Source organism: Heloderma suspectum, chromosome 4 (genome assembly GCF_057233095.1).
Source record: "Heloderma suspectum isolate Gila_16-S chromosome 4, 16-S_ref, whole genome shotgun sequence".
In the NCBI taxonomy this organism is placed as follows: Eukaryota; Metazoa; Chordata; class Lepidosauria; order Squamata; family Helodermatidae; genus Heloderma; species Heloderma suspectum.
The window spans coordinates 203,151,358-203,178,395 of NC_139461.1; the positions used below are offsets into that span (position 1 = coordinate 203,151,358).

Below are 27,038 nucleotides of genomic sequence, written 5' to 3' on the forward strand. Positions count from 1 at the left end.
GTCTCCTCACGCATAATACTTTTCTTTTGACATAACAAACACACACTATACAAAAGTAAAGCTATTATGGAGGTGAAAGATTACATCTTAACCAATGCAACCTACCTGATCTTGCAGAGACATAACAGGATTATTTTTGGTTGTGTTGATATGAAGAACATGATACTTATTCCGTGCACAAAGGTCATAGGCAATGTTGGTAAAGGATGTGCTTGCAGTTTTAGGTACTCGATTATAAATGATCACCACATCGTCTTCTTCATCCGGAACCACATCTGACCGAGAGCCATCTATGGTATGACGCTGTTCAATTTCTCGGACTTCGTGTTTCGCAATAGCCCTCTCTGTAAAAAGAAACAATTTTTTAATTCAAATATTGATCTGACCAACTTTCAATTTAGACCTTCCTTAAATGTGTTGTTAAGACATGATGCCTGAAAACTTAAAATTGAAACTTCCATTAAGCGTTAACAAGAATAAGAAAAAATTAGTCTTCTAAAAGACTTTTGCCATATAACAATTTTTCCACAGCCAATCTAAAAGTAATTGCTATAAAACATCCAGCGTTTCGCAATGATAGATAAATGAACTGATACTGCACATAATATGAATTTTACAGAACATTAGCTACTGACCATCAGGGTTTTGTCAATTAATTGCAAAGAGGAACTGAAATTTAGATAAAAAGGATGTTGTGCTTATTTTAATTAAGCCCACTCCCTTGTGTATGATATTACAATAAATGGCTTTGCAAAATCCAATTAGATATTAATTGCAAATCTGATAAGGATAGAAGCGGAAGGAACTTATGACATTAAAGGTACAAAGTACCAGTCTTGAATACAAAAATGGAACAAACAGGAGGGAAAGGACCAAGAGGCAACTGTGATCCTTGAAATGAACACCAGAGAAACTGGGGCATTACACTTCTAAAGTTCTACAATGTCTTTCCAAGTAATTGCTAACTGACTGTGCCTCCAAGCATAGCCAGCAGCAGTATCCAACTTAAAAGCACTTTTCCCCTGCATGTTGGGCCTATCACCTCAAGCTGGCTTAAAAGTAGACTACTTTGTCTAACTACCTGTTGCTCCTCGGCCATATAACTCAAACCAAACATGGTCAACACTAACTGATGCCCTCTCCTAGTTTCCTTCCTTTCAGGACCACCATGTTTATCATCATAGCAACTTTTCCAACTACTCCACATTCATTTAGAAAACAAAGTGTGCATGACAATCCTCCTTTTGTAGATAGCAGTGTTTTTGTGTTTGTTTTTACTCTGCAATTAAAAAGCAGGGATTCTTGAGACATTAGGGCATGGGTGGGGAACTGGCCAAGCTCTGCCTAATTTCATGAAGTTAGCAGAAGCCCAGAGGAAGAGAAGGAAGGGGGGAGGCAGAAGCAGGGGGACAAAGATGAAACAATAGAAAGGGGCAAGAGCTGTAGAGATGTAAACTTTCCAGAAATTTTGAAGCCATGGGGGAAAAACAGGTCTTTCCCTGTCCCCCCCCCCAAGGGAAAACGGAAATGGGGGGGGAATGGAAAAATAAGCAATACTTCTTTTTTAAGTAGTCGTTAGAGATATGAAGTCATTTTGTTGCTTTAGGACTGCCTTCTCCAACCTGGTACCCTCCAGATATTTTGGACTTCAGCTCCTATCAGCCTCAGGCATGATAGCCAATGGTCAGGAACGCTGGCCATTGTAGTTCAAAACATCTGTAGGGCACCCGGTTGACAAAGGCTGCTTTAGGAAAGTAAAGCAGACTTTATGTTCCTAAAGGTATATTATGCATAACATGGTTTGCTCATAAAATTATCATTATGTTTGAAAACTTTAAAAAGTGAACTCAGATAGTAAATTTGTAATTATTGTCTCAATAAACTATACTTTTAAAATTTAATATACAAAACATGATAAATTTTATGAGCAAACCAAATTATACATACGTACCATATCTTAGATTCCTAGTTTATGTCTGACCAGAGGGAACTTCAGCAAGTAGTCCCTGAAACATATGAATCATTCTAGAAGCCAGAAGAAGAAGCCAGAAACACAGGACTCTGTAGAATAAAACGCGAATTATCAAGAATGTACATTTTCTTCCATATTATGATACGGTAACTATTCACATATTGGGAAACTGAGCATGACTTGGAGCATCCCAAAATGTCTATCACTAAAAGATACATTGGATCAATAATTTTAATAAGAAATGGAAGAAATAACAATGTTGAGAATCTTACGGAGAGGATTAAAAAACATTTTTCCCCATGACTTCATTATTTCCAGACATTTTACTTCTCTGGTCTTTCTATAAAAGTCTTATTACATAGTTTTTAGAAATCATTTGGGGGAAGGGAATAAAGGCTTGGTAACAATATATAAACACCTTGTCTTAAATTCTAAAAGAAAATATTTCATAAGCCAGAGCTGTTCAATTTTTCGGAAAAAACCAAAGTCCTTGGAAAAAAACAGGGAAAAAACGCTGCTTTTTTCCTGATTTTTCTGGGCCTTCACATCTCCAGAGTTGTATACAAGCCATCAGTTCAGACATTTGGCAACGAGGGGGAAAATGAGGGCAAGAGAAGAATCTGAAATAGACTGAGCAGCGGAAGGCTGAGGGAGACCTCTAAAAGTGATCGGCTCAGACCTCTGGCAAGAAACATCTGTCCCTCCCTTGGTAACTTGCTGGCAGGGAGGGGAAAAAGAGAGAGAGAAAGAGAAGGGGTGGCAGCCCCACACACATTTGGCTTTAGCCCTGCCCACCACTGGTATACAGCCCCTGACAGATTACCCCAGAGGGGATGTGACCCTTGACCGAAAAAAGGCATTAGGTGCATGGTCATGGCTAGCACACAAGTATGAAGAATAAGAAGCATTTCCTTTCGGTATTCACTTTCGGTTTAGGTGGCCTTGTTTGCCTTGGGATTCACAAACCAAAAGGCAGGCTCAGGCAACAGAGGCCTTCTGAACATATGTAGCCAAATGCTCAGTTACATGAAATGTTCAAGATTAAAAATGTTGAAGTCACAAAGTACACCGACCCAGAGATTTCAACCATTATAATCTGATGAGGTCCACAAAGTAAAATTAAATTTTAAAGGCTGAGAACTGGGCCTTTTTTTATGACTACCAGATGCTCAGATTACCAGCTGTCTTTCTTTATCCTGCCCGCCCCATGTTTGTTCAGTTCCTTATGCCGCATTATATGCAAATTATTTAATTAGCTAACTAGCACAGTTGTCAACAATATGCAGAGATTCATTCTTGTTGTTAATTCAGTGTTACTGAATGATGTCAGACTTTGGAATCCTTGCATCTAAAAGCCCATGAAGAAACACATAAGGAAGCCAGAACAACTGCCAACTGCACTATCTCAATACTCACCTGGATTCTATTCAATATATGGCCTCCCAGCATTAACATGTTCTTTTTAGCCAAATCTCATACATGAAAAAGGAGAAAACTGCTAGATCAGGCAATTGAGATATCCTAATTCTTGTTCAGTCATTAAGTCATGTCTGACACTTTGTGACCCCATGGACCATAGCACGCCAGGCCTTCCTGTCCTCCACTCTCTCCTGGAGCGTGCTCAAGTTCATATTTATTGCATCGGTGATGCTATCTAGCCATCTCATCCTCTGCCGTCCCCTTCTCCTTTTGCCTTCAATCTTTCCCAGCATCAGGGTCTTTTCCAGGGAGTTTTCTCTTTGCATTAGGTGGCCAAAATATTTGAGCTTCAGCTTCAGTATCTGTCCTTCCAATGAGCACTCAGGGTTGATTTCCTTTAGGATTGACTGATTTGACCTCCTTGCAGTCCAGGGGACTCGTAAGAGTCTTCTCCAGCACCACAGTTCGAAAGCATCAATTGTTCAGCACTCAGCCTTCCTTATAGTCCATCTCTCACAGCCACACATTACTACTGGGAAAACCATAGCTTTGATTATACGGACCTTTGTCGGCAAGGTGATGTCGCCGCTTCTTACTATGCTGTCTAGGCTTGCCATAGCTTTCCTCCCCAGGAGCAAGCGTCTTTTAATTTCATGGCTACGGTCACCGTCTGCGGTGATCTTGAAGCCCAAGAAAATAAAATCTGTCACTGCTTCCATTTCTTCCCCTTCCATATGCCAGGAAGTGATGGGGCCAGATGCCATGATCTTCGTTTTTTTAATGTTGAGTTTCAAACCAGATTTTGCACTCTCCACTTTCACCCTCAACAAGAGGCTCTTTAGATCCTCTTCGCTTTCTGCCATTAGGGTGGTATCGTCTGCATATCGGAGGTTGTTGATAATTCTCCCAGCAATCTTAATTCCGACCTCTGATTCATCCAACCTGGCGTTTCTCATGATGTACTCTGCATATAAGTTAAATAAGCAGGGCGACAATATGCAGCCTTGTTGTACTCCTTTCCCAATTTTGAACCAATCGGTTGTTCCATGTCCGGTTCTTACTGTTGCTTCTTGACCCTCGTACAGGTTTCTCAGGAGACAGGTAAGGTGGCCTGGTACTCCCATCTCTTTCAGAATTTGCCACAGTTAGTTGTGATCCACACAATCAAAGGCTTTAGCGTAGTCAATGAAGCAGAAATAGACGTTTTTCTGGAATTCTCTTGCTTTCTCCATGATCCAGCGAATGCTGGCGATTTGATCTCTAGTTCCTCTGCCTCTTCGAAACCCAGCTTGTACTTCTGGTAGTTCTCGGTTCACATACTGCTGAAGCCTAGCTTGTAGGATTTTGAGCATCACCTTGCTGGCATGTGAAATGAGCACAATTGTACGGCAGTTTGAACACTCTTTGGCATTGCTCTTCTTTGGAATTGGAATGTAAACTGACCTTTTCCAGTCTTGTGGCCACTGTTGAGTATTCCAAATTTGTTGGCATATTGAGTGCAGCACTTTAACAGCATCATCTTTTAGGATTTTAAATAGCTCAGCTGGAAGACTGTCATCTCCACTAGCTTTGTTGTTAGTAATGCTTCCTAAGGCCCACTTGACTTCACTCTCGAGGATGTCCGGCTCAAGTTCAGTGACTGCACTATCATGGCTATCAGGGACATTCAGATCTTTCCTGTATAGTTCTTCTGTGTATTCTTTCCACCTCTTCTTAATCTCATCTGCTTCTGTTAGGTCCCTGCCTTCTTTGTCCTTTATCATGCCCGTCTTTGCACAAAACGTTCCCTTGAGATCTCCGATTTTCTTGAAAAGATCTCTAGTCTTTCCCATTCTATTGTTTTCCTCAATTTCTTTGCATTGTTCATTTAAGAAGGCCTTCTTGTCTCTCCTTGCTATTCTCTTGAACTCTGCATTCAGTTGGATATATCTTCCCCTTTCTCCCTTGCTTTTCACTTCCCTTCTTTCCTCAGCTGCTTGTAAAGCCTCAGACAGCCACTTTGCTTTCTTGCATTTCTTTTTCTTTGGGATGGATTGAGTTGCTGCCTCCTGAACAATGTTACGGACCTCCGGCCATAGTTCCTCAGGCACTCTATCAGGTCTAATCCCTTAAATTTATTCCTCACCTCCACTGTATATTCATAAAGGATATGATTTAGGTCATACCTGAATGGTTTCGTGGCTTTCCCTACGTTCTTCAATGTAAGCTGAAATTTTGCCACAAGAAGCTCATGATCTGAGCCACAGTCAGCTCCAGGTCTTGTTTTTACTGACTGTATAGAGCTTCTCCATCTTTGGCTGCAAAGGACATAATCAATCTGATTTCGATATTGACCATCTGGTGATGTCCATGTGTAGAGTCGCCTACACATGGACATCATGTGCTGTTCGAAAAGAGTGTCTGCTATGATCAGCGTGTTCTCTTGGCAAAACTCTATTAGCTTTTGTCCTGCTTCATTTTGTACACCAAGGCCATGCTTGCCTGTTATCCCGGGGATTTCTTGACTTCCTACTTTGGCATTCCAATCCCCTATGATGAAAAGGACATCTTTTTTTGGTGTTAGTTCTAGAAGGTGTTGTTGGTCTTCATAGAACCGATCAACCTCAGCTTCTTCGGCCTCAGTGGTTGGGGCATAGATTTGAATTACTGTGATGTTGAATGGTTTGCCTTGGATTCGTACTGAGATCATTCTATCGTTTTTGAGATTGTACCCCAGTACTGCTTTCCCCACCCTTTTATTGACTATGAGTGCTACTCCATTTCTTCTAAGGGATTCTTGCCCACAGTATCTACAGTAGTAGATATGATGGTCACCTGAATTAAATTTGCCCATGCCTGTCCATTTTAGTTCGCTGATTCCCAAGATGTCAATGTTCAATCTTGCCATCCCATGTTTGACCACCAACAGCTTACCTTGATTCATTGATCTGACATTCCAGGTTCCTAAACAATATTGTTCTTTACAGCATCGGATTTTCTTTTCACCACCAGACACATCCACAGCTGAGTGTCCTTTCGGTTTTGGCCCAGCCGCTTCACTCTTTCTGGAACTACTTGGAAATACCCTCTGCTCTTCCCCAGTAGTATATTGGACACCTTCCGACCTGAGGGGCTCATCTTCCGGCGTCATATCTTTTAGCCTTGTGATACGTTCCATGGGGTTTTCTTGGCAAGAATACTGGAGTGGGTTGCCATTTCCTTCTCCACATTTTGTGGAGCACATTTTGTCAGAACTCTGCCATGACCTGTCCGTCTTGGGTGGCCCTGCACGGCATAGTTTATGGCTTCACTGAGTTACACAAGCTCCTTCACCACAACAAGGCAGTGATCCATGAAGGGGAGATATCCTAATTAATGGTTACCTATACAACTTCATAAGGGGCCGCGGTGGCTTAGTGGTTAAGATGCTAAACTGCAGACTGGAAGGTTGGCAGGTCAGCAGTTCGAGACCCGAGTGCTGCATGACGGAGTGAGCTCCCGTCTTCAGTCCCAGCTCCTGCCAACCTAGCAGTTCGAAAGCAAGAAAATGCAAGTAGATAAATAGGTACCGCCTCGGCGGGAAAGGTAACAGCGTTCCGTGCACCTCGGTGTACAGTCATGCCGGCCACATGACCACGGAAGCATCTTCGGACAGTGCTGGCTCTTCGGCTTAGAAACGGGGATGAGCACCGCACCCTAGAGTAGGACATGACTGGTTGGGGACACCTTTACCTTTTTTTTTATACAACTTCATATCTTTTCCTTTCAGGTATACTCATTATGATAGAGTTTTAATTACCTGCTAGCATTTTCTCTGAATTACAGGATTTATCAGAATATCAGATATTCAGATTAACAGAACAGGCCTCTTTCACTTAAACTAAAAAGGTGTAACTGATATATAGCGCTGGAGAAAGTAAAACACGCTTTTTATAGGTCTGCCCCAGCGTAAATTGGAGATAAACCCTGGGCTTGATGATTTTTAGCCTATTCTGACCCATACATAAACAATTTGTCTCCCTTCCTGATCTCATGCATGCAATATTTCATCAAGATTATACAAGGTGAGTAGGCCTGTTGGGACCTACATATCTGCTAGATTTGTGTTAACAGATTCTATCTTGGCCTTCGAGACCTCTTTTTTCATAATCCCTGCTCTTTCCAAGGTGAGAGCAGTAAATACAACATTTAAATTCCTGTACAGTTTTGTAGAATGCAAATGCACAGGGTAGCGTTGCCACACTGCAACGTGTCGATGAACTGAAGAATTGCCTTGCTGGATTAGACCGGAACTCTATTCTGATCAAGTCTAGCATGCTGTCTCCCAAAAGTAGCCAGCCAGATGCCTCTGGAAGCAAGAAATGATGGTGATGTGATGGCCATCTCCTATACATAGCATCTGGTCATCAGAGCAGAATATACAGGCTCAATTTAACTACCATGGCTAAATAGCCACTGACAGACTTAGCGTTCATTAATCTGTCTGTTCTTTAGCCAGCTAAACTTGTGGCCATCAATTATATTCCAGGCTTTTAAAACGTTTAGCAAAAAGACCTAGACCTATCCTCCTGGGTGTGAATGTATTTTATTAACCGCACACAACTATGTATAGCTGTCATGCTGTTGAACAAGAATACAGCAAAAACAAAGGGAGGGGGAGAAAAGAATAAGGCTGGTAATATTGAAATTGCTGACAATTAAGCACAGCTTGAAAATTTCCCTATGGCAAGCCAGATGGACATGAAATTGCTTTTTAAAAACTGTTCGTGCATTTTTGAATTTGACTACTGAAAGTCTTTATGCATTTAATGAAATTGGTATATCTGGGCAACTGAGGTGCTTCCAGAAGAGGCTTTTAATGTGCAATTGCCCCGCCTTATTCACAGAACTTTACAAGGGGACCAGATGTCGTCATCTACTTGCATTCCTGTGGTTTCCCACCACTTCTTCCATCTTTTTTCTTTCCATGGAAAATCCATTACGGAAGACAAGATGGAATAGCTGTACAATGCCTTCTGGTTGTTAGTGAAAGGGTGCCTCTACCCGGAAGCACCCTTGGTGTTGGAGGTTAAAGATCAAGTTATGAATCTCACTATTCACTTGGTCACCTACGGTAACTGCCCTCAAGCAACCAGATGAAGTCCAAATTTCGTTTATCATTCCAAAGAGCTTGCTGGCTCTTTTAAGGTTAAATTGAAGGTGATGCAGGAAAGTGTGCACTGATCAGTCTCTTCTATTTCCAGGAGCTAGGGGAAAATAAGCTTCCCATTTTAAAGAAGCTCAAAAGGCAGTGTAAAGCCCTTCCCACTCCCTTTCAGGGCTTTTTTGGGGGGAGGGGGAACAGCACCACATACTGCTTTCAGGATCAAAACTCAACTACACTGAGTTCTGAAAGCTGTTGATGCAAAGGACATATTCTTCCTCTCTTTATCCACCACGTTCATGGAGCAAACAGCTCTCCGCACTTTCTTCTGAAAGCTCCTTGTGATGGGATGGATTCCAGACCTAAATCTAGGGCTTGGGGAAGAAAACCCTCCCACAGATTTCAGAAAACTCCTGTTTCAGGGACAGCATTATGGAGGCTATATACAAGGTAAATAGTATTTATTTGATTGATATACTACCTTTCAGAACACAACTCCTTCCAAGTCAAATCAAAACGTATTAATAAATTAATACAACAAGATCAACAACCTAACAAATCCTCAGAAACTTTTCCACACTGCAATTGTTGTCAGTTGGCTGTGTGTGAGAGAGAGACGGGGGGGGGGGGGAGAGACTGAGAGAGAGGAGGGCTACTTCAGCTGGAGCAGGCTGGTTAAGCTTATGGACTAGCTGAGAGATAATGAGAAGAGCTGTTGGTATTATCAGCTCTTCTAAGGATAATGTTTGTTTCTACTCCATTTTGTCTATGGATTCAAATTATTATTATACTAATATAGCAATTACAGCTGTTACGCACTCAAATATTCCCCGCCAAAGGATCACAATCTAACATAAAATGCCACATAAAACAAGAGGTGATGGAGCAGAAAAGCAGGTCTTAATATAACGCCTAGATAATAGAAAGAAAACCATACATTTAATTCATACATATTTGTGTCTCATACACTCACACACACAGGGCCAGTGTCAAGGGTAGGTATGGTCAGGCACCTGCCGAGGGCCCACACACCAGCAGGGGCCCACTGACAAAATCCCGCTGGAGTTCCTCCTCTTCTCCACCTTTGCAAACTATTTCTTCATCTGCCACTTACTCTGGCCTAGACAGTGGTGATTGTGAGAAGAAGTAGATGCCATTATCCACTTGCTCACTGTCTCTCTGCCTGTCAAGCAAGCATGTGGTAGCAATGATGAGAAAGAGGGTGAGGAGCAATAGCAGCTGGTGACAGCGGTGGCAAGAGAGGTGGCCAACTGAGGGTGTCTTGCCTAAGGACCTTCAAAAACTGGGAGGGGGGAGGGAGAGAAAGAAAGAGATTGAATACACACACACACACTATATTTTATATATCACACACACGCCATACATCACTGCATACAAGTAGGCTCTGGATCCTACGAAGGCACTGTCAAAAACTAAGCACTAATATATGACTCTAAGTAAATAATCTAACCTACAGATTTAAATCTCTGTTTCAGGAGTGGGCAGCTTTGGGAGGTCTGGGGGTCATTTTCACTCTCTGCTACAACCACGCCACACACAGGTGCCTTTTTTTAAAAATGGCGTCCATAATGTAAACAAGCTAATTTTGACCCTTTTAGTGTTCTGTAGCCACTATTTAAAAAATGAATTTGGGAGTAGTGGGGACCGCAGCACAGGTTGCATGAGGCACACTGGCTGCATGTTGTCTGCCCATGCCCTATTTGGTCATTTAGGGTGCGATCCTATACATGTCTAGGCAGAAAAAAGTCCCAGCATTCCCCAGCCAGCCATGCTGGCTAGGGAATGCCAGGAGTGGTAAGACTTTTTTCTAAGAGAGGAAAGACGCCAATACAAGGATGAATGGGAAAAGTTCATCCAAAAGGGGAAGTCAAGGAAAATCCCAAAACTAGGGAAGGCATCATATGAAGTTTATACAAGACACGTGGGCAGTGCCAAACAATGATTGCCAGTTAAACAAAGTTTAGTGTAGAGAGTCAAGGAGCTAAAGGTGAAGAGATTTAAATGTAAGCAACAGCAGCTAAAAATGGATGAGAGAAGAGAGTGGAAGTCAAGGAAGGAAGTAATGAAGGAGAATGTAATTGAAACTGTGAGCAAAATAGAATGAGCACACACATTCAAGTTCATAATTGAACTAAGCGAGAAGCAGGGAACCATCAAGAAAACTATTTATTCAAGCACTTATTGTTGCTTGCCTTAATAATCTTCGGATCTCCTGCATTAAATACCTTTTAAAAAGTGAATGTTTTACCAAAAGCACTAAGCTCTAGAGAAAACAAGTGATAAGTCGACACATAAAATAAGATGACGTGCCAGAGGAGGTCAAAATTTACCAGTTTCACCAATACATTTCTCTATCTAGAAAAGAAACAACTGGCATAATTCTGCTGTCAATATTGCTCTAAATTTGAAAGGGAAAATAAAATCTCTTCATAAAGTCCCTTTCAGATAAAAATCAAATGATTGACTCAAAAGCATAGTTAAATTTCAAGTGTCAATTGGAACCATCAACACAGCAAATCTTTCAGTCGTCACTCAGGTAAGAACTTGCAAAGGAGGAGAAAATCAGCCGACCACCAAATGGCTTGAATGGATAGGAAAAAGGGCCTTTTTCAGCTGTGGTGCCCCAAATGAGCAATGCCATTCCCAGGGAGGCTCGCCTGACGCCTACACTGTCTTTTCAGCACTAGGTGATCTTTTTATTGGCCTAGGAGTATTAAGAGCTTTTAAAGGTTGTTTTAAGATTATTTTCAAGACCTTTAAAAAGTCACCAGTTTTTAATTCTCTGCTGTGTGTACTGCTTTATTGTTGCTCGTTTCCCTTTATCTATTTAGTTTGTGCTGTGGAGGATTTTTAAAAAAATCTAATTGGGCGTTTTGTGTTTTAGTGTTTTATTTTAAATGTTGTAAAGCACCCAGAGGGCTATGTTGAGTGAACAATATATAAGTGTTGAAAATAAATCAGGTTTCTCTGGGAGCCTCAGCCACCTGCTGAAACCACACTCGCCAGGGAAACCCTGAGAAGGGCCTCTGAAGATGTCCTGAGGCAACCAGTTATGGAAAACAAAATAGGAGGCCCTGATCCCAAACGATTTAGAGCTTTCTAGGTTAAAACCAGCACTTTCAATTGGCCTCAGAAATGGTCCAGCAGCCATTGTGGATAAAACAACAACAACAACTAATGCGATATGATCAAACAGACGGTCCCTGTCAACAACCTTCCCACCCTATTTGGACATGCTGAAGTTTTCAGACCATTTTCTAAGTCAGTCCCATGTACAACACACTCTAAATCGTAGGTTAGCAGAACACTGATGCCTGTATCAAGGAAGTGCTACTCAGCATGGCCCCAGTCCCATCTGTGTGCTACATTTACTCCTGTTACTTAATGCCTAAATAGTGCTTGGATCCATTAATCTATTTGAAGAGAGCATTGAAGAGAGAGAATTTATGCAGCGAAATGATGAAATTTCAGTTTCAGTATTTTTTTTGCACACTAAGAAGTACCAAATGTCAAATCGCATATTTACTATGGATTGTATCTAATGTAATGCTACAATAAAGAGTACAAGAAATGGTATTGTTCCATTAGTGACTGTGTGCTCCACTACCAGTTGTATAAGCACTAGCAATATAACTAGCACAACCAAAACAAACAATATCTAGAGTAATTAAGGGTGCAATCCTACAGCCGCTAGTCAGCGGCTAGATGGCCATAGGATAGGTCAGTTTCCGTGGACCGACCTCCTCCCCCTCCTGTGCCACCTCATAGGCAGCGCGGAACAGCCCCATTCCCGGAAGAGAAGCACGGAACAGCAAAAATGGGGCATTCCTGGGGGCGTGCTGGGGCGGGGAAGTCGGAAATGCCAGTACGACACATCCTATGTGTCATCCGGCTGCCGCTTCCCATGCTCCAAGGTCCCACAGCTAGACAGCTGAAATCGGCTGTCTAGCTGTGGAAGTCAGGCGGGGGGAGCGAGGAGGAGATCCACTCCTCACCACTCCTCCCACCCTGCACTGGATAGGTGGTCGCCCCCGGGCTCAGAGGCGACCGTCAACCCAGATAGGATTGCTCCCTCCGTTGTAATGAGGTGTGGAAGCACTTGTGCAATGGTTTGTACAATGGCTGCACAAGCAGAATCAAAGCACTGGATCTGACTTTTGCACAAGGATGAAAACAGGGTTTCCACAAGGAAGGATGTATTGCACTAGCAGAATGACACCAATGGATACAACCCTAAGGGAGAAATCCTATGGCTGCTAGACAGCTGCTAGATGGCCATAGGATACGCTGTTCTCCGGGAACCAACCTTGGAGCCTGTGCTCCAAGGTTGGTTCCTGGAAAACCAACCTCCTGCCATGTTCGCGCTGCCTCCAAGGCAGCGCGGAGAAGCCCTGTGCTCCACGCTCGGAAGAGGAGCGTGGAGCGGCTGAAAAGGGGCATGGCTGGGGGCGTTCCAGGGTGGGGAGAGAGGATCCGCGTGTACGACACATCCTATGTGTCGTACAGCAGCCTCCTCTCCCGCTCGGCCCCCCCGCAGCTAGACAGTCAAAATCAGCTGTCTAACAGAAATAGCCGGGTAGGAGAGGTGCGGAGGGAACAATCCCCCGGGCTTCTCCTGCCTTGCTTTGGATAGGCGGTCACCTCCGAGTTCGGAGGTGGCCACCTATCTAGATAGGATTGTGCCCTAAGTGAATGATATTTTTTGCTTACTACTTCTATGACACTGCATTAATTTAAAAAACCCCAGAATATATTGGAATACTTTATTTGTCTTATCCAGAAACATCCAATTGTGAAGTTGGTACTTACTGAACAGCTCAAGGTAATTCATGATCAAAATTATGCCGATTGTCAACTCAAGGATATGTTCCTAATGTGAGAGCATTACTAATGCAAGGAGAGAGAACGCTTTATACATCCACACAGCACACACAATGCTTCCTGGCATCAATCATTTTGACTTTCAGTCAGCCCAACTGCCCCCTAAAGCTGTTCAAAAGGAATAATTTTTAAATAGAGAGCTAGGCTTTATTTATTTATGCATTCATTCATTCATGATTCACAACCCTTAACATTGGGGCTTAGGGACAGAAAAGCCACATTACAAGAATAACAAGCAGTATTCACTCATCTGGCCTCTTATGCTCTTCCTAGTTGATCCCACTTCTCCCCAGCAGTTCTTTCATTCCTATGATACTGGAGAAACATCGGAAGCAGCTGTGAGGCAAGGTAACCAAGCACCTGCAACTAAGAACTGGCCTGACCCACCCACAGGAGCCTTTAAAAAAAAAAAATCACAGAGGGACTGACTGATAATAGTAGTGGGTATGCAAGTATAACCTTGAAATAAAGTAAAAGAAGTAAACCAAGTCTACTACATGTATTCAGTAAGAGTATGGTTTTGCCTAGGGAAGTACATATTAAACTTAAGTGCTTTCATCATTATGCATGAATTGGGAGTGAGTCCACTGAGACAGTCAATGCATCAAATGTATAAATCCGTGGGTGATGGACAACTGATAGAATGAGTAAGGTACTCATTTCATAGTCTCCATGCTTCACTACTACATCTTTAATTATACAGTTGCAGATTCGGGGTGTGTTAGCATGCGGCACAACTTAAGTAAAATAGAGATTCACTTCTCAGAACCCTTAAACCACTGACATTGTGTGTCATTTGATCCTTTCAAAGAACACTTAAAGAAATTATAAAAAGATAATGTGCAGCTCAGAACAGTATTGGATTACAAATAAAGATGGGATTTCAGCTATTTCCAGGTCTATGAGTGTACTGATCGCCCAGGTTAGAAGTCATGCAATTTATACTCTGAAAAAACTTTTACCACTTATGGAAGTTGTTCACACAGCAGCCTTCAAAAGCAGCGGCGTCGAACCTCTTTCAGCCAGAGGGCCACATTCCATTTTAGGAAAGCCCTAAGGGACTGCATGCCAATGGTGGGTGGCAGTGGTGTAGTGGAGCTCACAGGGATGCAGTGCTGGCACTTCATTAGCAGGGATGCTGACCTCATTTGCCCTTCCTCTCAGAATTCACTGTTCCCTCTGAGTGTAGCTGCAATCCTCACAACAGCTGGGGAGGTGTGGGCGAAATGAATTTTCCCAGCAACAATATATTGTTCCTTGTAGTAAAGTGCAGTATTTTGGGGTGGCTTGGTCTTGAATGGGCAATTAAGACCCATTAGCTTTATAGAAGACCTGCTCCTAGCACATGAAAAACCCCAGAACTGGTTTGTTGATATAAATCAACAGTTGGTGTTGTTGTTCAGTCGTTCAGTCGTGTCCGACTCTTCGTGACCCCATGGACCATAGCACGCCAGGCCTTCCTGTCCTCCGCTCTCTCCCGGAGTGTGCTCAAGTTCATATTCATTGCATCCGTGATGCTATCTAGCCATCTCATCCTCTGTCGTCCCCTTCTCCTTTTGCCTTCAGTCTTTCCCAGCATCAGGGTCTTTTCTAGAGAGTTTTCTCTTTGCATTAGGTGGCCAAAATATTGGAGCTTCAGCTTCAGTATCTGTCCTTCCAATGAGCAGTAAGGGTTTATTTCCTCTAGGATTGACTGATTTGACCTCCTTGCAGTCCAGGGGACTCGTAAGAGTCTTCTCCAGCACCACAGTTCGAAAGCATCAATTCTTCAGCGATAAATCAACAGAGCTGCCTGCAAGTTTGGACTCTCCTTGCTGGACGTGGCTATAGGGACTATCATGATGATGCACTTCAATATTTACCACTGTATCACTGGTGGGTGGGGCCAACTGCGAACAGGCCCTAGACTACAGAGAGGGCTAGAACATTTAAGTTTAGATTCACTAGCAAGCCCACAGAGATTAGAACGCTGTAAGAGCACTGAAGAGGTCTGCTAAATTTGAAGAGGACTGCTAAAATAGAAGCTGCTCTCTCTTTTTTGCAATGTTATAATCTCAAATAAGGCTGTCAGGGTATATTGGAGAACATGACATTATTAGTATTACACAGCTTCAAAAAGAATTAAAGTTTAAGTGGTGTTCATGCTGAACAAAAAGTCTCAGTGCTTATAACTGGACCATCAACAATTCTAATTCTTGCTCACCTGATTCTCTATATTAAGAAAAGCTGAACACTGAAACTGTTTGAATAACTAGAACAAAGGCTGGGGACACAAAGTGGTGGCAAGGGAGAGTGGGAGGTGGGGGAAGAGAAATAGGGATGACGATACATGGTTTTCTTCAGTACTTAAAAGTAACTTATGACATCTCTTCAGGTCACCTTTCTTGACAAGCATATACAATCAGACTTGAACAGTTGCTCATTTTCCTAATACTTTTATTTGTAATGCAGACCTGTGGGTCAAGACATTCTGCATCAGAAAAAGAAAATTCTCCAACCTGAATATGTTTGATCATTGGTATATTTTCCATCATTTCTTCTTCTTGGGAGAAGGATGAACAGTTAAGCAGAGGGCTGAGCTGCACCCATAAAACACTGGAAATCCCATTTAGTTTCTCTCTGGCTTCAGTGCCTTAGTGGTTTTCAACAGTCTTTGCAGGCATATGGACTAGAGAACCCTTGATTTGCTGTTATTTTCTAAAAACTGGAATTCTAAGGGACAGCTCTTCCCCAATTATAGAAGTCCATATTGTGTTAGGTATTATTAATCTGTGTGACTATGCTCTATGTGTAAAGTGCAGAACTATATTTAAATATCCACACCATCATGAGTAGACAGAGTAAAGCATGTTGACCAGATATATCTCACTAAGATTACAATGCTGTAAGAGCCCCCCTGGAACGACAGGCCTTCTGGAGTGATAGCAGAACATTTGATGGAAATACAGACGTCTGGTCTGACTGAGTAAGGATAACTGCTCAACAGCATCATGGTGCTTCCACTCAGCTAAAATTTCATGATTAAAAAAATAATAATTGGCTGATAAATATTTATAGAACCATTGTGCACACTATGTGCTTCACAGAGGTGAGCCCTTTCGACAAGCACATGCTGAAGAACTTCCAAGGCAGGACCTTGCATGCTTTCTAAAGATTTATAAATAAGACACAATGCCTGATGATAATTTGGGAATTCCTTTATTTTTGCAAGTTTTATTATGAACTTACAGGTGGCTGAACATACTTACACATTTTGCTAATTGGTTTTCAGATCTCCAGAAAAGCATTATGGAAAAGCTATTGCTCCAATAAGAAACAAAATTCACTTGTTTTTAAAGTTCATTTGCTTATATGAAAGCCAAACAGAAATGAAACCAAGGTTATGAAGGCAACTTTAAAATGTCAAAGGATCGGCCATACTTCAATGTAAGGTGTCAAATGTATGTACTGAAAAATATCTAGTAAATTTTACCATATTAAGATACGATGAACAGAAATTAGAGAACACTGATGAAGTACTTCCAGGGCACTGCAACAACTATGCTTGCATTGGAGGGCATGCTGAGGCTCTCTTACACAATTCTCAAGCTAAAGGCTGGCAAATGAACTCCATCATTAGGCGCCTCTATATAGGTTATTAAAACAAAAACCACCTGGAACCTCTTCCAAGAGAGCACTATGAAAAGAAAGATTACACAGTGTTACACAGTGATGTCACCGAAGTTTACACAGCAGAGGATAATGAATCCCTCTTCAACAGTGTCAAACCACTGGCCAAGTACTGTCCACGCTGAGATCTTTCCCACTCTTATTACCCAACAGCCTTTTAACTGGAGACTGAATCTGGAATCTTCCACATGCCAAGCAAATGCTCTTCAATTTGGCAGTTCCCCAAATGTTTTCGATTTACTGCAGATTTGCACTTAAATTTCTATTCAGAGGCCATGAATCATGTTTCTACCAATTAATTAATCACATCAACATGCCAGCAAAGCCTCCCCCAACCTGGTGCCCTCCAGAAGTTTTTGGACTACAACTCCCAGGATCCCTGACCATTGGCCATGCTGGCTGGGACTGACAGGAGTTGAAGTCCAAAACATCTGAAGGGCACCACGATGGCGAAGGCCACTCAAGCTTCAGACTCCAGGCACCTGCTTTATACAAGTCTGGGATAGTTCTGCCAAGAGCCAGAAACTGCTTGAGGGTGTTAGTGTTTTAGAAACAGAAAAATAATATGGGCAGATGCATATACTGCTCCATCCCCATGGCCAATCTTAGGCTGGCAATAACTCAGACAGGATGAAAGGGTGGTGGCAAGACGGGCTTATTTGAAGAGTTGTTTGCAAGCCTGGCATAAATAATGGCTTGGAAAGTGCCTTCTACTCACATAAAACAAGCACCGCACATGTGCTTCCACTTGTACAAGAGATTGTGCAAATTCTTCCACAAGCAGCAGTGTGTGAACTGCTATGGAACCTCTTAGCACTGTACAAACTCCTATGTTACCACCTGCACAAGTGTTCGTGGAACAGCACTAGCAGCTACTCTCCTTCCATTTTTTTTTAATTCAACCCCATGAAATTAAACACCATCAAGAAACAAATTGCCCTGGACCGCATTAAGACCCGACCACACTAGTAACTAGCATTAACATTTAATTCTAGCATCCCCTTACACAAAGCATTCATGACTGTTGTAGTCACTTTACAATAAATAGCATTAGACTAAAAAAAGCCCTACTATTTACTAACAGTGTCCAAAGTGTTTATTTTTTCCAGGAGGGAGTAAAAACATCTTTAGAAGAGAACGCAAATAGAAATGCTGATAGCCTATACACAGAATTATTTTCACACTCCAACAAACACACCTGGTGCTCTGTGCTACTGGTAAGCAGAGTCAGCTAAGACAACTCCAGCTGGGCTTTGATATCATTAAATACAATCTAATGCAGCAGCTGCCTGAAAATTACAGCTAGTGATGCTGAAAACCTGCTAATGTTTCATTAACATCAGACAATCCATTCAAGAAATCACTTCAGTACAACTTGTACAACTGTACAAGTATACTGTACACTATGAAATACACACATTGTACTAAGAGTTGTATCCGAAATTGAGCTAGCAGAAGGGAGGTTGGGCCAGTAGACTTCCCCACCCCCTTCCTACCCCGCTAATCCCCAGAGCACTTCCAAAGCCTCTCCTGAGGGTCAGGGACCCTCCCGAATGAGGTGGGCTGTGACACAGGGGGTTGAGGGTGGATTCTCCAAAAATCTAGTGGAGGCACCTTCCAAGTGACACCATTGGATGCAACCCATAGGAAGGTGTTAAATGGTTCAACTTAAAATACTAAATGAGAAAATCAACTAATACTAAAAACTGCTGTGACCAGTAGAGTATTGCACCTTAGTTTGTGCATGCTCTTCTCTATGACAATTGCAGATTCAAGAGAAAAAAAGGTGTTGAATTTTTCTGTAAATGACATTTTGAGTGGTCATCCAGTCACACACAGGATTGCATATGTGCAGGTGAAGCTTGGAACCTTTTAGAGCTCTAGGCAATGTAGGCCAAGGATGGGCAGAAGGTAGATCTCCAGATATTTGGGACTTCATCCCCCAGAAACCCCTGCCAACATGGCCAATGGTCAAGAATACTGGGAGCTGAAGTCCAAAACATCTGGACATCTACTTTCTGCCCACACCTGATGTAGGTGGTGCTCCCTCCCTTCAGAGTTTTCCTGCTCAGTTCTGTTCCTGACAGAGCTGAAATCAAATAACTGATTTGTTATATTATGGTAGAAATAACAACAAATTTAGTGTTTGATGGATTCATTTACATATACTGCATAGCAACCATTGCTATGCAATACATATTTACACACACACACACACACACACCACTACTTATTTTCTTATGCTGTAGATTTTGAAGAAGAACATTAACATTTAATAGCATATAGGTCTGTAGTGAGTGATTTTTGCCCATGTGAGTGTGTGTGCTAATGACTGCAGGAAGAAGTTACTTCCCCGTTCTTGCTGATGTCTATGCCTCACAATAGGAATGATGACTCTTGGGAAGGGTAATTGAAATCACTAAGCATAGTCATTAGATGACTGCCTCCAATGCTACACTGAACATGGGCACCTGATGAATGTTTCCTGATAACTGTGTGACTCACAGTGCATGAATATGCTGATTCAATGTTCCTTTGAGCAGCGCATCATGTGTTTGCACTGAAGCCCTGTGCTGAAATTGCAAACAGAGCTTAAGAACAAGGGTAGACAACATGATGCCCTACAGATGTTTTAGACTACAATTCCCCAAATCCCTGCCCATTGCCCATGCTGGCTGGAGCTGATGGGAGTTGTAGTCCAAAACTTCTGAAGGGCACCAAGTTGTCTACCCCTGCTTTAGAGTTACTAGGTCTTAAACTGGAAGAGTTAATTAGCCAGTCATGGGCACAGGATTCATTGTGCAGCTAAAACGTACGTAGGAATTACTAGTCTTCACGGGCCAAGTGCTTAATCAGAAGCCAGTAGCTGCAATACTTTAAATTCTGAAAAGAGCTGGAGGCAGGGTTGGCGGGTGGGGGCTTATTCTTAGTACTATTGTATCTGAAGTTATCCATACACAAACAGCTTGTCCTTCTTCCTGGTTACGGAAATAAAGGACAAAGTTATAAGATTTCTAAATTAGCCTCTTTCTTTACCAGCAATTTACACAACTGTTGCTTATTGATCTACGACTGCAAGACATAATTTTTTCTTTGCTCAACTTAGTCAATGCACATCTTCTCTGAAAGGTCTCATTAGGCACATACTTTATAGTGAAAAATTTTGTAGACATGAAGTAGTATCATTCTTCTATGTGGATTGTTTAGATACACAGTAACTAATAACAGCCTATCCCACATTCTTTTAGAACCTGTTGTTGTTCTTATCTTCTCCTCCCACCATCACCACTTTTATTTCTGTTCGCAAAGTTAACGCAGTGGCTTTTTGCCACGAAGCTGCCAGATTCTCTCAGCTCAGCCAGAATAAAGCCAATACTATATTTTCCTAATAGAAATACCATCACACCCAGAATATCAGATGAACATGATCAAAGAATACATTAGTGGGAAGGAAAGAGCTCTCAAAAAGACATTACTGTATCCAATACTGACAAGCTGTAAAGTCTAACAGGAAGAGAGATTTTGTTATTTGACAAATGGACAGTGCCCAAACAGGGGAACGATACAGAGAGCAATACTTTTGGTATGCAGATGAAATACATTTACAAAGGGAAGTATTCCAGCTGGTACCACTGAGTGGATGTTCACAAGAGCTTCTGGGAGTTAATCCAGTTCCGTGCCAGATTAAGCTTCTAATTAAAATAGTCTTCCCTGACTGCATAAGATAATACTTTTGGCTGAAAACCAGTTCTCTTCACACACACACACAAAGAGATACAGCTTGACCAAAATATAACTATTAAATGCCTCAACTGCATTTTGATACAGGTTGGTAGCGTTGTGTGTTGACATACACATAAATACACAGAATCTGACAACTAGTAGAGGATAAAAGAAGTTGACTTTCATTTTAACAGCCATTATAGTTGCAGATTTGTATTTAAGAGCGTATAGGCAATGGCTTTGGTATACAGGGTGAAGGGTATACACCTCTTGACCTTCAGAACTTTCTCACTCCTTGTTTTTTTTTTCTTGCTACTACACTGCTCTTTGACACATGTCCCTCTAAACTCAACAAAAGAAAACTTCAGAATAAGCATTTTCATCAAGAATGTACCTGTAAATACATAGTTAATTTTAGTAAATGCCACACTGCATGTACTGTTCCCTTTAATTATAGTTTTCATATCCAAATTCAATGTTTTGCTTTAATACCGAAGTATTTCCATACCTTAAGCAATCTTAACTTCAGCTCTTTTAAAAAAAAGAAAAATAATGTTCTAAATACATAGTTAGGAACAGAGGAAGCTGCCTTATACCGGGTCAATCTATTCACTAGCCCAGTATTGTCCAATAATTAGCATTAGGATCTCAGCCAAAAGTCTGGCTCATCACCTGTTACCCAATCTTTTTAACTAGAGATGATGGGGATTGAACGTGAGATCTTCTACATTCAGCGCACGTATTCTACCACTGAGCTACAGATCCCTTCCCTAATTAGAGACCAGAATTTGTTTGTATGATACAGCTTATTGGCATAATTAATATAGCAGTATACTGATGCATACTAGAAGTCTAGTCCCTAATATCTCTGTTGTTGACATCTGATAAACCACAACGTAATTCTGAATGCTTGTCATCTTACAAGCAAGGTTATCACTCTCTTAAAAAAAAACACAACCTTTTGGTATCGAAGAACGGCAATCAAGAATGGTCATAAACCTAGATATTATTCTACACAGCCCAACAGACTTGAAAGGGTAAAAGTGAAGATTGTGCCCGCCTTTCAAAGCACTTCAAACTGAGGCACAATTGAACTGAAGAAGACGCACAATACTGGTTAGCACGCTCTATCAGATATACAGATATATTTTCCACTGGTTGACATATGTTATAATTACAAATACAGAAGGCATGACAGAGCCAACATTAAGAACGTGTGTCCCATTGTCATGAGTAAATGGGTAGTCATGAGTAGTAGGACAGTGGTTTAGGGAGCTAAGAGCAGCTAAGTACAAGCCAAGCAGTCATATATTAGATATTCAATCTGGGCAGTTTTTCCTGCACCACTCTCACTACCTACAGAATTCACTGCCAAGAAAACTGCAATGCACTAGTACCATGATGTCTAATCCTTTTCTTTGTTTAATTGTGAAGGCAAATCAATGGCTATTAGGTATGATTATAACTAAGAATGGAACATTAGTTTTTCAAGGCAGTTTACCTTTGTTTGCCAGAGACTCCAGAAGATTAGGCAGCAGCCATTTCCATCATGCCCTGTTTATGAGCTTCCCTACCCTGGCACCCTCTAGATGTTTTGGACTTCAGCTTCCATCAGCTCCAACCAGCATGGCCATTGATCAGGAATGCTAGGAGGTGCAGTCAAAAATATCTGGAGGGCATCAGGTTGGGGAGGCCATCCTAGGGGAATCTGTCCACTACTGGAGACAGTTTGGGCCTAAGTGTCTGACACACCACCAAGGCATTCATTTTTTCAGTTGATGTCTTAACACCTGCAGTCAGTATGCACAACTGGCCAGAGATAATGACCAGTTTGAATACCACTTGACTGGACAGACCATTGGCATGATCCAGCAAGACAATCCTTATGCAATTCTAGTCCAGCCCACTTTGGACATGATGAATATCAACTGAGTCAGTCAAATCAAATGGGTACACACTGTCAAATACATCAGTTGTTCCTTAAGCACATCAGACTACTAAAGGCCTAGGCAGCTTGACAGGCTGATTTAATTTATAGCGGGATGAGAAGAATCAGGGACTGCACACAGTAAAAAAAATGAAATAGTAAATAAAATATTTTATGCAGGTCTCCCATTTAACAGAGAGGAAATACTCAAGATGCTATTTATGAGCCAACATTTTGAGCCTTTGCTATCCTCAAACAAGAGTGAAAAGTAAGCAACCTAGCTGAGTGCTCACTGCAAAAATGTATCATTCATATTACCCTGTTCAAGCATTTATAGATTGTAAGATGTTATTCTAGGCAATCCAGTTACTCTCCTTCCCACATCAGTCAATACTAAGAAAACTAGCATGAATCCATTTCTAATGCATCTGGGAATCCTCTACCTCCTATGAGGAAATCATCTCTTTGCTATTCCTATACACAACTGATTCATATAAATAATACCGAGCCATTTAGGAATACATTTTCATAATCTGATTTCACAGAAAATGTTGAATAAATGTATTGTCAAAGTTACCTACACTGAGCAGAATGGGAATGGAACCAAGGTCTAGCAAAATTCAATGGTCTATTCATAGTTAAATTGTTTTTAAAATGTTATTTTTGTTATCAACACAGACACCTTTTTTTGAAGCAAAGTGATTTGTATCTGCAACATGCATATCAAAGATGTGTAGTATGAACTGCACCCCCTATTCTCTGTTAAATGAGAATGGGGCCTTATCTGCCAAAATTATGAGATTGCCAGCTAGGGGTTCCAGGCACTGTGTCACAGCAAGGAGCCAAGCCTACGAGCCTAAATGATTAAGCTTCAATCAATGTAGCACATCTAACCTCATACCACTGCCAAACAGAGGCAGAAAAACCAAAACTTCAGAAGCTGGTTCAGATAAAAAAGGAGACAGAACTGGATATCTCCATTGTGCAGATGGCACCTCGCGCCAAGTTTACATACCATCTCATTCAGCAAGTAAAGATCAGTCAGACAGACAGGATGAACCTTGAAACTCTGCAGAACAGAGAATTACTCAGGAAATGCCCACAGAGGTCTGACGTCACATTACCAGTTATGAACAGTATCATATACATTACATTAGGCCCAGTTAGGGAATACTATTAGTGAAATTATCACTGTGCAAGTACATTTTCCCCAGTTAATATTAGTCCCAAATTAATTTAGTTTCCATATTAATTTATATTTCCCATATTAAACTATATATTAATATAGTTCCCATATTAATTGAAAATTTAAAAAAATAATTTAACAAATATATGTTCTATACTTTTCTGTGAATGAACTAACTAGCCTGTTCCCAAGACAGCAAAGGAGTCCAAGAGCTTTAAGTTGCATGGGCAAATTATAGATCACACTCAGGGAGAATTCTGGAAGAATGACGAATCCAACAGACAAAACAAGTCTACGGGGATCAGACAGTCTCAATGGCTCGATGGTACCTTATGATACCATCAAACCATTAGAATTTGGTACCTTTTGATTTTGAGATTTGGATGTAATTTGCAGTAGTCAGAGCTTTGATACTACACAATTAACACAACAGCCCTCGTTTTCCTGTTTCCCCATTCCAATGCATGCACCATTACTATTGCTTCCTTGACAATGTCCACCTCAATTTCAGCCTCATAAAAGTCTGACTTTGCTGTTGGTTTCACACTTATGACTGAACATTTGAAAGCCAGCTGCCTTTTGCATTTAGCATCTGTTCATCCAACTCATCCAACATACTGCTGCCCCATTTCCCAGTCTCGCTATTCAAACACTTATGCAGTTTTGCTGAAAATTTCAGGTTGTTGTTGTTTTTCCAAACATTAACATTCTGCTTAACTATTTTCACCACTCCAATTCTGGTAGATAAATACCTCCCCTGCATTCTCTTCTCCTTCACCAAAGCTCTCCCTGCAAAGGGATTCTCCACAGGATAGCAAAACAGCAATGCTTTCCCCTAGCAACAGCAGGTATCACAGATATTTTGGTCTTGGAAAATGTTATGATGAAGGTGACCCTGGGAGGCAATCCAAAATTGGAAATACTGGGAGGGTAAGAATGACAACTTGGACCAGTTACCAACCCTCAGCCTTACCTACCTCACAGGGTTGTTTGAGGGTAAAAAGTGTCAGGGTGGAAACTGAGCCGATAAAACCCCAGAGCAGTTCTGATTCTGAGGAGGATCAGCAATCCGTGGGAGAGGAGCCAGCTCATCCCTCACAGGCACAGCAGCTGGCAGAGATTCCTCCTGCCAGCATTCCTGAGATAGACAGTAACCGGGGCAGTGAGAGAGTGCGGGAGGGGGGCTTGCTAGACACTCGATGCAGACAGCGACGACAGCTGGAGGGCGCGGAAAGGAGGCGTAGCGCCCGTTTGGCGCGCAAGCAACGGCCGCCTTCCATGGACCCAAGGGAAAGAGGGAGGATCTCTCCCTAGCCCATAAGTTCAGGGTCTTCAAGTGACTCTCCTTCAAACGGGGATCAACTGCCTACTCCGAGCATAGGCCACTCCGCTGTTTCTTGCTTAGTCGCTGGTGATTAGCATCTGAAAGAGTCATTAAGTTGTAAAAGGATTAAAGCCTTGAAAAGAATCCTTTCATCTGTGTCTTGAGTTGGCTATTGGAGTCTACTGAAAGAGGCCGCCAGGGCGCTCCTGACAAAAAGAGGGAGGAGACGATGTACGCTCCCTTCAGCTCCCTGGAGGAAAGGTGAGATATAAATGTAATACATAAATAAAATAAATAAACCATTTCTCTCTATTTCCACTTATGGACAGCAAAGCATGCAAATGATTCCTCCATTTCTAGAACAAAAGACATTTTTGTGCTTGATACACGTCCTGGAAAGGTGAAGAGCTTGCCATAAAGAACACAATCCAGTGCACTTACTGTTTATTTCAATGAGCTTTACCATATCTGTGTTGAAAAGAGACCTGTTGCTATAGTACTCTAACAGTTACAAGTTACTTAACCTAAAGAGCTTCAAAGTTTTAAACTATTTTAAAGGAAAATTTAAAGGAAAATTACATACAACTGTCTAAAACCTAAAACTGAGCTTTACAAATTCCATTTTAATCAACTACTTACTCTTCAGTAAGGATCACAAAGAATTCAAACATCCAATTTGAACCTCTAAAACGACTAATTTGGATAGCCTTTAAGAAATGCACTCACCAGGAAGCCAGAGCAGAGCAGAGAAAATATTTGATCTTAGCAAGCAAGAATGTCCAAGGAGGGACGTGGCATTACAGCAGCTAAATTAGACTGCCACAAAAATATACACACGCACAAAACATCTGGAGTAGATTGACAGTGTCTGATCTCTAGTTCTGAATGACATTCGCAAGGGTTTCTTCCTTTACCCCTCCCTTCCCTTGCTAGCAATACTACAGATCTGATTGGTAGGTGGGGTCACATCATTTTCAGTCTCTCTGGTGCTGCTCCGTATTGTTTTAGTTTCTCTGCCTCAGTGTCCAGAGCTGCTTCCTTTACAGTCTCTTGCTTCCCTCCCCTGCCACTGTTCTCCTCCTCCTAAATCACCTTTTCAGCCCTAGCTTCCACTCTCACCCTGAGAATATATTCCTTCCAAATTACTCCCAGTCCATAAGCTCCTGTCACTTATTCCAATTGGCTGGAGACAATTTCGAATTTCCTTTTTCCTCCCTCAGGCTTTTATTGTCTGCTTTCCCCCTTTTGCATGTCTATCATTCTCCATTACCCAGCCCTGCTTGCAAATGGCTTCTCTCCCACTTTCCACACCAGAATGAAAAAAAACACCTTAGACATTTTGCACCAACTCCCGAGGCTGATTATGAAAGAAAGAGGCCAAGTTATCAAGGGCACCTGCTGCAGGGAAGGAAGAAAAACCTGGAGTGGATTTCTTTGGGAGAGAGGAAAAGAGTGCAAAATGTTGCACTGTGGAGTGTTTCTGTTCATTCTATTCTCTCCAGTCTATTTTTTTATCAGCCAACATTCAGTGCCTACTGAGCATATCCAATCTTTGCTGAGCTGTTTTTGGAGTGCCACCCTCTTTGGGATTTCCAGTATCATCTGAGAGAACCTGATCCAAACTATTGTGAATACTTTAAAACATAGGAGGCTCCAACCTTTTATCACACTAATCTGAGCTAGCATACTATAACGGCCAAGTGCCAGGGCACCACAATTCCATTCACCAGCTTGTTAATGGAAATTCTGTTAAAATGTTCTTAATCTATTAGTTAAGCAGCTACTGGATCAAAT

At 41.7% G+C, this 27,038-nt stretch overlaps 1 protein-coding gene across 1 annotated transcript in view; it reads right to left on the bottom strand.

The window, feature by feature from the left end:
* Window positions 1-27,038, bottom strand: part of HS2ST1 (heparan sulfate 2-O-sulfotransferase 1) — a 129,519-nt gene that overhangs the window by 30,010 nt on the left and 72,471 nt on the right. The window contains exon 2 of the mRNA XM_084852025.1: window positions 106-344. Within this exon, the coding sequence (XP_084708151.1) occupies window positions 106-344 (239 nt within the window). The remainder of the gene's footprint in view (window positions 1-105; window positions 345-27,038) is intronic.